The following is a 12,073-nucleotide window of genomic DNA, read 5'->3' on the forward strand; positions in this document are numbered from 1 at the left end:
CAACCAGAGGCCTAAAAAAACTGGTCTCCTGGTCTGCCACATATGGAAGCCCGGAGGCGGGGCCTAATAGGATTGCTGTCAGTGAATAACTGACAGTTCTAATGCAATGCACTACGTGGGTAGTGGAATGTATTAACCCCTTGGAGACACAGCCAGTTTTAGCGTTGTGGACACAGCCTAATTTTTAAAATCTAACATGGGTGACTTTATGTGGTAATAACTTGGGAATGCTTTTACTTATCCATGCGATTCTGAGATTGTTTTCTCATGACATATTGTACTTTATGTTAGTGAAAAAATTTGATCGATAAATTCATTATTTATTTGTGAAAAACACAAAAATTTGGAAAAATTAGCATTTTCTAAATTTAAATGTATCTGCTTGTAAGGCATCATTTACATGAGCGTAATATACCCGCGTGCGACGCGCGTGCTTTTCACGAGTGTCGTACGCACCTATATTAGGCTATGGGGCAGGGCAGACAGTGCGTGAATTTTGCGCAACGCGAGTGCGTTGCGTAAAACTCACGACATGTCCTTTCTTTGTGCGCTGTTCGCGCATCACGCACCCATTGAAGTCAATGGGTGCGTGAAAACCACGCAGGTCGCACTGAAGCACTTCCGTGCGAACTGCGTGATTCACGCAACAGCTGTCAAACTCTGAATGTAAACAGAAAAGCACCACGTGCTTTTCTGTTTACAAACATCCAAACGGAGTGTCATAATGATGGCGGCTGCGCGATAATCACGCAGCCGCGCATCATATACTGATGACACACGCAGCTGTTAAGTGCCTTTTACGCACTCAAAACGCAGCGATTTTTTGCGTGCGCAAAACTAACACGCTGTGTAAATCGAGCCTAAGACAGATAGTAATACCACACAAAATAGTTACTAGTTTCCCATATGTCTACTTTATGTTTGCATCGTTTTTTGAACGTCCTTTTATTTTTCTAGGCTGTTACGAGGCTTAGAACTTTAGCAGCAATTTCTCATATTTTCAAGAAAATTTCAAAAGGCTATTATTTCAGAGACCAGTTCAGTTCTGAAGTGGCTTTGAGGGCCTTATATATTAGAAAGTCCCCATAAATCACCCCATTTTAAAAACTGCACCCCTCAAAGTATTCAAAACAGCATTGAGAAAGTGTCTTAACCCTTTAGGCGTTTCACAGGAATTAAAGCAAATTGGAGGTGAAATTTACAAATTTCATTTTTTTAGCCGAAATTCATTTCTAATAAATTTTTTCCTGTAACACAGAATGTTTAACCAGAGAAACGCAACTCAATATCTATTTCCCAGGTTCTGCAGTTTTTAGAAATATCCCACATGTGGCCCTAGTGTGCTAATAGACTGAAACACAGGCCTCCAAATCGAAGGAGCACCTAGTGAATTTTCAGGCCTCCATTCTATTAGAAAATATTTTAGGAACCATGTCAGGTTTGAAAAGGTCTTGTGGTGCCAAAACATAGGGAAAACTCTCAAAAAGACACCAATTTCTTTGCATTAAGCCATAAAAATGAAGATTTTTTTCCAAATAAAACATACAATGTTTTAATTTTTACATGGAATAAAGGAGAAAAAGCACCCCAACATTTGCAAAGCAATTTCTCCCGATTACAGAAATACCCCATATGTGGTCATAAACTTATGTTTGAACACACGGCAGCCCTCAGAAGGGAAGCAATAACCCATATGTGGACATAAATTGCTGTTCGTACCCACGGTATGGCTTAGAAGGGAAGGAGCATTATTTGGCTTTTGGAGTCCAAATTTTGCTGGAATGGTTTGTGGCGCAATGTCGCATTTGCAAATCCCCTGCGGGACCAAATCACTGGAAATCCCCCAAAAGTGACCCCATTTGGAAACTACACCACTGAAATAATTTATTGAGGGTATAGTTAGCATTTTTTGTTAATATTTTTTATTAAATTTTCAAAAAAGATAGTATAAACAGTACATAATAAACATTGTATAAGGAAGCATCAATATTACCGTTATCCAGGAACATTCTTTACCCAATATGCTGCCCATTATCAAAGTTAAACTTTATCAAATACAGCTTTGGTAAGCTAGAAGCTTTTATACCAATAATAACAAAATAATCAGTTGCATAATCACTGAATATTAATGAAATGCAAAGTATCGCTATTAGCACCGCCATAAATTACATACGCTTATATACGCAACAGCATATACCTAAAAGAAAGGGAAAAACAAAAGAAATAAAGGGAGCAATTAAGGAGGGGAACAAAAAAAAAAAAAAGTTAAAGGTATTGTTAGCATTTTGATCCCACTGTTTGTTTGCAGAATTTAGTCTAATTAAAAAAAAATAAACATTTTATTTTTTCGGATATAACGTGGCTTTTGAAGCTCAAGTTTTGCTGGAATAGTTTTTGGGTGTCCTGTCGCATTTGCAAAGCCCCTAAGGGGCCAAAACAGTGGAAACCCCATTTTAGAAATTAAAGCCCTCAAGGAATTTATGGATGGGTATAGTAAGCATTTAGAAACCGACAGGTTTTTTTCTTGAACGTAGTGGAATTAGGCTGTAAAAATGAATATCAAAATTTTTTTACACTAAAATGTTGCATTTTTTTCCACAAGGTATAAAGGAGAAAAAGCACCCCAATATTTGTAAAGCAATTTCTCCCGAGTACAGCAATACCCCACATGTGGTCATCAACTGCTGTTTGGACACACGGCAGGGATCAGAAATACAGGAGCGCTATGTGGCATGCATATTTCTCTGATTTGATTTTTGGGCGCCATGTCGCATTTGTAAAACCCTGAGTTAAAATGTTAAGCAGGTTCTCCCGAGTATGGCGATGCCATATATGTGGACGTAAACTGCTGTTTAGATTTTGCGTGGGAGTTTGGGGTATTGCTGGCATTTTTCTGTTTGGGGTATTGCTGGTATTTCAGTTTATAATGTGGGGGCATATGTAGGCTGTTCGGAGTACATCAGGGCATAATAATAGGGTATAATAATGCGGTAAATAAATAATAATTCATAGATGTGTGTCCGGTTTCGCACTGATAAATGGTGCCCAATCTTATCCGCTTTTAGAACACTCTGCACATTTTGCATCGTCATATTCTGAGAGGCAGAATTTTTTTATTTTTTCTCCACCGGAGCTGTGTGAGGGCTTATTTGTTGCGGGACAATCTGTAGTTTTCATTGCTACCATTTTGGGGTAGATGTGATTTTTGAAAGTGTTCACCATGGGCTTTAAATTACGTTTTACTTTATTCTGCGGGTTGATACGATTACGGCGTTATCATTGTATATAGGTTTTTTTATGTTTTGCAGCGTTTGCACAATAAAATCACTTTTTTTTTCAAATAATTTATTTTTTGTGTCACCATATTCTGAGAGCCATAACTTTTTTATTTTCCATCAAAAAAGTTGTGTTAGTGCTTGTTTTTTGCGGGATGGGTTGCAGTTTTTATTGTTACTGTGGGGTAAATGCGACTTTTTGATCACTTTTTATTCTATGTTTTGTGAGGGGTGGTGACCAAATATAGCGATTCTGGCATTGTATTTTATAAAAAATTTTTGCGGTGTTCATCGTGCGGGAAAAATAAGATAATTTTACAGTTTGGGTTGTTCTGATCTTTACTCTAATACATTGCACTATCCACGTAGTGCAATGCATTAGAGCTGTCAGTTATTCACTGACAGCAAGCCTATTAGGCCCATCCTCCGGGGTATCATTGACTTCCATACGTGGCAGACCAGGAGGCCATTGTTAGGCCTTCGGGTGCCATAGCAACGATTGGCAACGCTGTGTATCACAGCGATGCCGATCGGCTAAAAACCACTAAGATGCTGCGATCGCTTTGATCGCGGCATCTAAGGGGTTGATGGCAGGGATCAGAGCTAGCTCCATCCCTGTCATTACAGCACGGTGTTAGCTGTAACATACAGCTGACACCGGTAGCTGATGTCACAGGCTCAGCTTTCTGGGGACGGAAGCCTTTTAAACCCCATCTCCGAGAGGGACCCAACAGGCTTCTGTACTTGGCAGACAGGAGGCCATTGATAGCAAAGAAACTGTGGGGTCAAAATGCTCACTATACCCCTAGATTAATTCCTTGGGGTGTACTTGGCCAAATGGTGTCTTTTTGAGGGTTTTTCCTATGTTTTGGCACCACAAGACCATTTCAAACCTGACATTGTGCCTAAAATATTTTCTAATAGAAAGGAGGCCTGAAAATCCAACTTTGCTCAGAAGAAAAGGTGCTCCTTTGCTTCTGAGGCCTGTGTGTCAGTCTATTAGCACACTACGGCCACATGTGGGATATTTCTAAAAACTGCAGAATCTTGGCAATAAATATTGAGTTGTGTTTCTCTGGTAAAACCTTCTGTGTTACAGAACAAAATGTGTTACAAATGAATTTTCGGCAACAAAAAAAACTTTTCTTTAATTCCTGTGAAAACGGCTAAAGGGTTAAGACACTTTCTGAATGCTGTTTTGAATACTTTAAGGGGTGCAGTTTTTAACATGGGGGTGATTTATGGGGATTTTCTAATATATAAGTCCCTCAAAGCCACTTCAGAACTGAACTGGTCTCTAAAAAAATTGCCTTTTGAAAATGTGAGAAATTGCTGCTAAAGTTCTAAGCCTTGTAACATCCTAGAAAAATAAAAGGACGTTCAAATAACGATGCAAACATAAAGTAGACATATGGGAAATGGAAACTAGTAAGTATTTTGTGTGGTATTACTATCTGTCTTACAAGCAGATACATTTAAATTTAGAAAATGCTAATTTTTCAAAATTTTCTCAACATTTTGGTGTTTTCACACATAAATATTGAATTTATCGATCACATTTTTTCAGTAACATAAAGTACAATATGTCACTAGAAAAAAAAATCTAAGAATCGCTTGGATAAGTAAAAGCATTCCCAAGTTATTACCACATAAAGTGACACATGTCAGATTTGAAAAAAATAGGCTGTATTCACAAGGCCAAAACTGTCTGTGTCTCCGAGGGGTTAAGGATTCTACTGTAATACATGCTTTACAAAAACAGCAAATAAAATTGCTGCCCAAATCCATTCTATAACTGAACTCACCTGCAGAGTAACAGGAGCTTCCCGATTATATTTCTCATCATCATGAAATGTATTTCTATGTCCTGCTGAGCGGCGCATACGAAATGTAAACTGTGTATCACCCAGACAACCTGCAGCAGAAAAAAAAAAATATTTTTTACGTTTAGTTAAGTTTAGTTTAAATCGACAAATGAGATGTCTATGGATGGATATGATCCGCCTCTGCACAGATCTTGAAAAATCATTTATAGTTTTGTTCACACTGCCATTTCATCAGATCTCTATTGATTTCTGACAGCCAGAATAGTACACTCTGCTGTGCTATTCTGGGCTGGCTCCAGGTTTATGTGGGCCCTTGGGCGACACAGACTTAGCAGGCCCCTTTGCGGGGGACCTCACGGCGGCAGTAAAATGGCAGAAAACGTCACTTTGTGCCCCCATATAGACATTAGGCCCTGTTTATACCCCCATATAAAAGTTAGGCCCCCAGTTTGTACCCCCATAAATTTAGTGCCCTCTGTAGATAGTGCCACACAGCCCCCTCCCAGGTTGTGCCACACAGCCCACCTCCCAGGTAGTGCAAGACAGCCCCCTCCTCCTAGGTAGTGCCACACAGCCTCCTCCTCCCTGGTAGTGCCACACAACCCCCTCCCAGGTAGTGCCACACAGCCCCCCTCCCAGGTAGTGCCACACAGCCCCCACTTCCTAGGTAGTGCCACACAGCCCCCACCTCCTAGGTAGTGCCACACAGCCCCCACCTCCCAGGTAGTGCCAAACAGACCCCTCCTCCCTGGTAGTGCCACAGCCCCCCTCCCTGGTAGTGCCACACAGCCACCCTCCCCGGTAGTGCCACACAGCCAGCCTCCCTGGTAGTACCACACAGCCTACCTCATTGTAGGTAGCGCCTTTGGGGTTCCCTCCAGGAGTGGAATCCCCAGCCAGAGCATTGCCGATGCTCTGGCTGGAGATTCCACTTCAGGAGAAACCCAGACGCCACTGTCCATATATGGACAATGTTGTCGGGGCAACCCCAGAGCCATAGTCCCGGGCAAAGAACTACTAGCACTCTGCCTGGGACTCCTGCTCTGCTCCTGACATCACTGTCCATATATGTATAATGATATCCGGAGCAGAGCTGAAGTCCTGGGCAGAGTGCTAGTAAAGACTCTGCTCCGGTACTCCAGCTCTGGGGAAGCCCCTGAAATCACTGTCCTTATATGGCTGGTGATGTCAGGGGCAACCCCAGAGCCAAAGTCCCGGGCAGAGTGCTACAATCACTGTGCCTGGGACAATGCTCTGCTCCTGACAAAACTATCCATATATGGATAGTGATGTCAGGGGCTTCCTCAGAGACGGAGTCCCGAAGCAGCGTAGCTCCTCCTGACATCACTGTCCATATATGGACAGTGATGTCAGGGGCTTCCCCAGAGACGGAGTCCCGGAACAGAGCCACTAGCGCTCTGCCTGGGACACCTTCTCTTCTCCTGACATCACTGCTCATAAATGGACAGTGATGCCGTGACGACGGCAGTGACAGCACCCGGCGGCCGAGTGGGCCCCGGCACTTGCCCGGGTTCGCCGAGTGCTGACGCCGGCCCTGGTGCTATTCTTTCCTGTTTAAAAAAATCAAAACTGAAACCCGACATAGACCTGAAGGAGTCAAGTTACACAACGGATCCATCATACATATTATAGTGGAAGCCATGACGCTAGTGTGAACAGAGCCTAATATTAAGCACCAGCACCTCTTCATCAAAAATATTCTTTCAAACTAAAAATGGAAAAAATCAGACATTCCACCTTGTTAGAGTTTGATCATAACACAAATAAACAAGGTGGTTTTGGGAAGAAAAAAAGAAACAACCCCTAGAAGAGGCGCTGCTGGGTCCGTGGTATAAATCCCTGGATGTTTCAAGCAGGTGAAGACGACTTAGGTGAGATAAAAATGCGATATTTATTCTTGCAGGCAAAACCCCTAAGCATAGGGGATAAAAAGATATAAAATTAATGCAACGCGTTTCGATCCTGAACTAGAGTCTTCAACAAATGATTTCTGCTTCAACTGGTCAAAACACAAACCATTCTCCTTTATGACACTAAACTATGTCTGAGTTATCAGGTACCATATATCTTTTTATGTTTTAACACGGGAACGAAACATACAAATTACTCTCGGCTTCGGCATTTGGAGCATATTACCCAGCAACGTACATAACTGTTCAAAGTTCAGCACATGTATTTCAAGTTAATTTCATTAACCATTGTAACAGCATAACAAGTCAATACATTGATGCAAACTGTACCTTTTAAATAGCAAGTAATCTGCATGTGAATAAACCAAAACACCTCCCTGTGTTTTACATTTATGCCTGATAAAGACCCTAGTTCAGGGCCAAAACGCGTTGCATTCATTTTATATCTTTTTGTCCCCTATGCTTAGGGGTTTTACCAACAAGAATAAATATCGCATTTTTATCTCACCTGAGTCGTCTTCACCTGCTTAAAGCATCCAGAGATATATACCACGGACATGGGGGGGGGCCTCTCCTAGGAGTTGCTTCTTTTTTCTTCCCAAAACCAGATTCATTACCGGCTGAAGTCGTTCTTATACGCACATCCGATGTTCCACTCCTGAGGCTTCGCACACTGAAGATTCTTCGTTCATTGCAGTGATTTGCTGCCAAACACTCTACAATTGAGTTGTGCCAAACATCCTGAAAAACCTGAGTAGGTGAGTGTATCACCACCATTCTTTTTGATTGTTGTACGCTACAGAGCCTGACGTTTTTACCTTAGGGGAGCGCCTATTTCCCTTTTTTTTCCCACTTTTTTCCTTCTATCACAAATAAACAAGAAAAAAGTGTCATACCCAATTTAACTCAAAATGTCTTTGTACGTGTAGGAAACTCAGTGTTGTTCATAGTTAGAAAGTGACTTAAATAAAAAGGTCAATCAGTGTATTTTGTGCAATTTTATAATTAGTTTTTATTAAAAATTATTTTAACTTTTTGAGATACAGCTGCTCTGTATTCTGTATACAGAGCAGCTGTATCGTGCGCTAAGACCGGAACCCGTCAGGTCAGCGAAACTGTTGCCCTACTTTTTGCATTGGAACAATAAAAATGGTTGCAAGTACAGGTGCTTAGGTTTTAAAGTTCATGGGTGTATCTGCAACCACCAAAAGTGCCCTGATCCTGAAACACAGTTCTTTAATTAAGAAGACTGGGCCCTCTCATCCAATCAGATTTACTGAAAGGGATCACGTGGTTTATGCATGGCTAGACAATTGGGGGGATTATTTTTAGGGTGCATGGGCAACCATGAGTTTGCATCTGTTTGGGCATTATGTTTACATTTATATACGGGAGTCGTAGAGCAAGTGAAAAAAACCAAGGAAAAAAATTCACGTTTTATTAAAAAAAAAGTTGCATCTAACCCCTTAAAACTTTTGATAAACCTTTTTATGCCAGATTATAAGCCTGAGGACTTATTCACACGAACGTGATATACGCGCGTCGCACGGACCTATGTTAATGAATGGGGCCGTTCAGACTGTGAGTGAATTTCACGCAGCGTATGTGCGCTGCGTGAAACTCATGACATGTCCTATATTTGGCCGTGTTTCGCGCTGCACGCACCCATTGAAGTCAATGGGTGCGTGAAAAACGCACACGGAAGCACTTCCGTGTGCCGCGGGTGATGCGCGCTACATTAGTGAAAACTATGAATGTAAACAGAAAAGCACCACGTGCTTTTCTGTTTACAAACATAAAAACAGAGTGTCATAATGATGGCAGCTGCGCAAATATCACGCAGCCGCGCATCATATGCTGATGACACACAGAGCTGTTAAAGAGGCTCTGTCACCAGATTTTGCAACCCCTATCTGCTATTGCAGCAGATCGGGGCTGCAATGTAGATAAGAGCAACGTTTTTTTTTTTTAAAAAACGAGCATTTTTGGCCAAGTTATGACCATTTTTATATTTATGCAAATGAGGCTTGCAAAAGTACAACTGGGCGTGTTTAAAGTAAAAGTACAAGTGGGCGTGTATTATGTGCGTACATCTGGGCGTTTTTACTGCTTTTACTAGCTGGGCGTTGTGTATAGAAGTATCATCCACTTCTCTTCAGAACGCCCAGCTTCTGGCAGTGCAGACACGCTGTGACGTCACTCACTTCCTGCCCCAGGTCCTGCATCGTGTCGGCCACATCGGCACCAGAGGCTACAGTTGATTCTGCAGCAGCATCAGCGTTTGCAGGTAAGTAGCTACATCGACTTACCTGCAAACGCCGATGCTGCTGCAGAATCAAATGTAGCCTCTGGTGCCGATGTGTCCTCGCTCGTCCGACACGATGCAGGACCTGGGGCAGGAAGTGAGTGACGTCACAGCGTGATCTCTCGAGAACACGCTGTGTGTCTGCACTGCCAGAAGCTGGGTGTTAACGATGAGAAGTGGATGATGCTGATTCGTCAGCATCATACACTCCCATTCACAACGCCCAGCTAGTAAAAGAAGTAAACACGCCCCGATGTACGCACATAACACACGCCCAGTTGTACTTTTACTTTAAACACGCCCAGTTGTACTTTAGAAAGCCTCATTTGCATAAATATAAAAATTGTCATAACTTGGCCAAAAATGCTCGTTTTTAAAAAAAACAAACGTTGCTCTTATCTACATTGCAGCGCCGATCTGCTGCAATAGGAGATAGGGGTTGCAAAATCTTGTGACAGAGCCTCTTTAAGTACCTTTTGCGCTCGTGTGAATCCGGCCTTATTCTAGAGCACCATAATAACATGGAGAAAATAAAAAAAATCACAATAAATACGAATAGAAAACCTTCCGCCAGCTAAAGCCCTAGCCCCGACACAAAGAATGTTATATATAAAAATAAACGGACAATGCTGGAGAAAAGTGTCTATTTTAATTCATTCTATTGTTGTCTAAAGTTGGAAATGAAATATTTCTGACATTTTGCTTTATATTTCAGTGTGCTTTCTGACAAAGTTATCCTGCTGACTGTTCCTCTAACAAGAGGCCTGCGTACCTGAGTATGAGTCTGGGAAGGACAGATAGCAGATGCTGGTTTTCTGAAACGCACAAAAAAAGAGAGAGAATAGAGGAATTTAGCAGAAGATTCCAAATAAACTCAACAATGCATGAGTACATCTGTGTATACTGAATCTACATTATTACATTCACTCTGGGAGTCTTCCGGCTCCAACTCATTTTAAGGGTATGTTCACACGGCTTATTTTCAGCCGTTTTACAGGCTTAAACGCCCCGAGAAATGGCTAAGAAAACAGAAGCTGAGCGCCTGCAAACATCTGCCCATCGATTTCAATGGGAAAAACGGTGCGTAAAATAACGCCCCGTAAAAAACAAGTGCATGTCACTTCTTGAGCCGTTTTTGGAGCCATTTTTGATTGTCTCAATAGAAAAACAGTTCCAAAAATGGCCGTAAAAAACGCATCAAAAAACGGCTGAAAATCAGGGACTGTTTTCCCTTGAAAATAGCTCCGTATTTTACAGCCGTTTTTTGTTTAGCGTGTGAACATACCCTAATAGGAACATTGCAGCAAGGCTCCTGTAACAAATATAGTAGCAATGGCGACAGTTACCACGTAAGAACATACTATAAAAGTTATATTAAAGGAGTTGTCCGCTTTGAACAAACTCTACCTCGATGGTGATGATCAACTGTTTTCACTGGGGGAAGTGGAGCGATAGAGCTCATTTTAATAAAAGATAAGGCTATGTTCACACGCTTAGCAAAAAACGTCTGAAAATACTGAGCTTTTTTCAAGGGAAAACAGCTCCTGATTTTCAGCCGTTTTTTAAGCAAACTCGCGTTTTTCACTGCGTTTTACACTGCGTCTATAGAGTCAATGAAAAACAGCTCCAAAAACGGCTCAAGAAGTGACATGCACTTCTTTTTCGCAGGCATTTTTTACGCGGCCGTTTTTCAAAATGGTCGCGTAAAAAACCGCCCTGTCAGAGAAGAACGCAGTTTTTTCCATTGAAATGTATGGGCAGATGTTTGGAGGCGTTCTGCTTCCGATTTTTCAACCGTTTTTCGGCCGAAAATAAGCCGTGTGAACATACCCTTACAATCTGCCCTTAGAAATCCCAACATGTGGCACCACATAGACACTTTTAACTCTCTCTGCAGAAGCAGTCTGTTTCAGATCGCTTTTGCTGTAAGCTTTCTCCTGTGTCAAACACTGATTGACTGACATACAGTGCTTCCCTTCTCTTCAAAAGAGGTGCATCAGCAGATGCAGTATGTGTTATACTTTACTGTGCCCCAGCTGATAGAGCAAAACAAAATAATACACACCTCAGATGCTGCAGATCTTTTTTATGTGGATGAAGGTGTTTTATATCAAACTCTTCAAAAAGATGTTCTACAGCAGCTAAGGTGTGTATTATAAGGAATAATGTACCCCCTACTATACATTTTAGAGAATATTAGCAGTCATCTCAAAAGATCTGTGACCTGTACAAATGCACTTGGCTTGCTGCCCCGTTCTTCTATATGGCCACGGCGCTCCTTGGTAACTTCTAATCTATTATATAACCGAGAAGGACGTGGTGTCCGAAGCTCACATAGAGCTCCGCCCACATAGAGCTCCGCCGACAGCCCAACCGCCAGTTAGCTCCGCCCATAGCCAGAAGACTGAGGAAGGAGATGGGAGTGATTAGTGGCGTAGCTATAATGCCCCCTCCCTCCCATACACAGTATAATGCCCCCCTCCCTCCCATACACAGTATAATGCCCCCCTCCCTCCCATACACAGTATAATGCCCCTCCCCCTCCCATACACAGTATAATGCCCCCCTCCCTCCCATACACAGTATAATGCCCCTCTCCCTCCCATACACAGTATAATGCCCCCATATGTACAGACCTAATAGAAAAATAATAACATACATACTTACCTATCCCCGTTCCCCTGCCGGGTGGAGGATCCTTCTCCTCCTCCAGTCTGTGCGATGTCAGTGACTTGG

General features: G+C 42.1%; 1 protein-coding gene across 2 annotated transcripts in view; it reads right to left on the reverse strand.

Annotated features, from left to right (window-relative positions):
- Positions 1-12,073, reverse strand: part of DENND6B (DENN domain containing 6B) — an 83,588-nt gene that overhangs the window by 67,775 nt on the left and 3,740 nt on the right. For both annotated transcript variants that reach the window (XM_075857582.1, XM_075857580.1), the window contains exons 3-4: positions 10,110-10,152; positions 5,081-5,190 (exon numbers count right to left, since the gene is read on the reverse strand). In XM_075857582.1, the coding sequence (XP_075713697.1) occupies positions 5,081-5,190; positions 10,110-10,152 (153 nt within the window). The remainder of the gene's footprint in view (positions 1-5,080; positions 5,191-10,109; positions 10,153-12,073) is intronic.

This window comes from Rhinoderma darwinii, chromosome 3, assembly GCF_050947455.1.
Source record: "Rhinoderma darwinii isolate aRhiDar2 chromosome 3, aRhiDar2.hap1, whole genome shotgun sequence".
Taxonomy (NCBI): domain Eukaryota; kingdom Metazoa; phylum Chordata; class Amphibia; order Anura; family Rhinodermatidae; genus Rhinoderma; species Rhinoderma darwinii.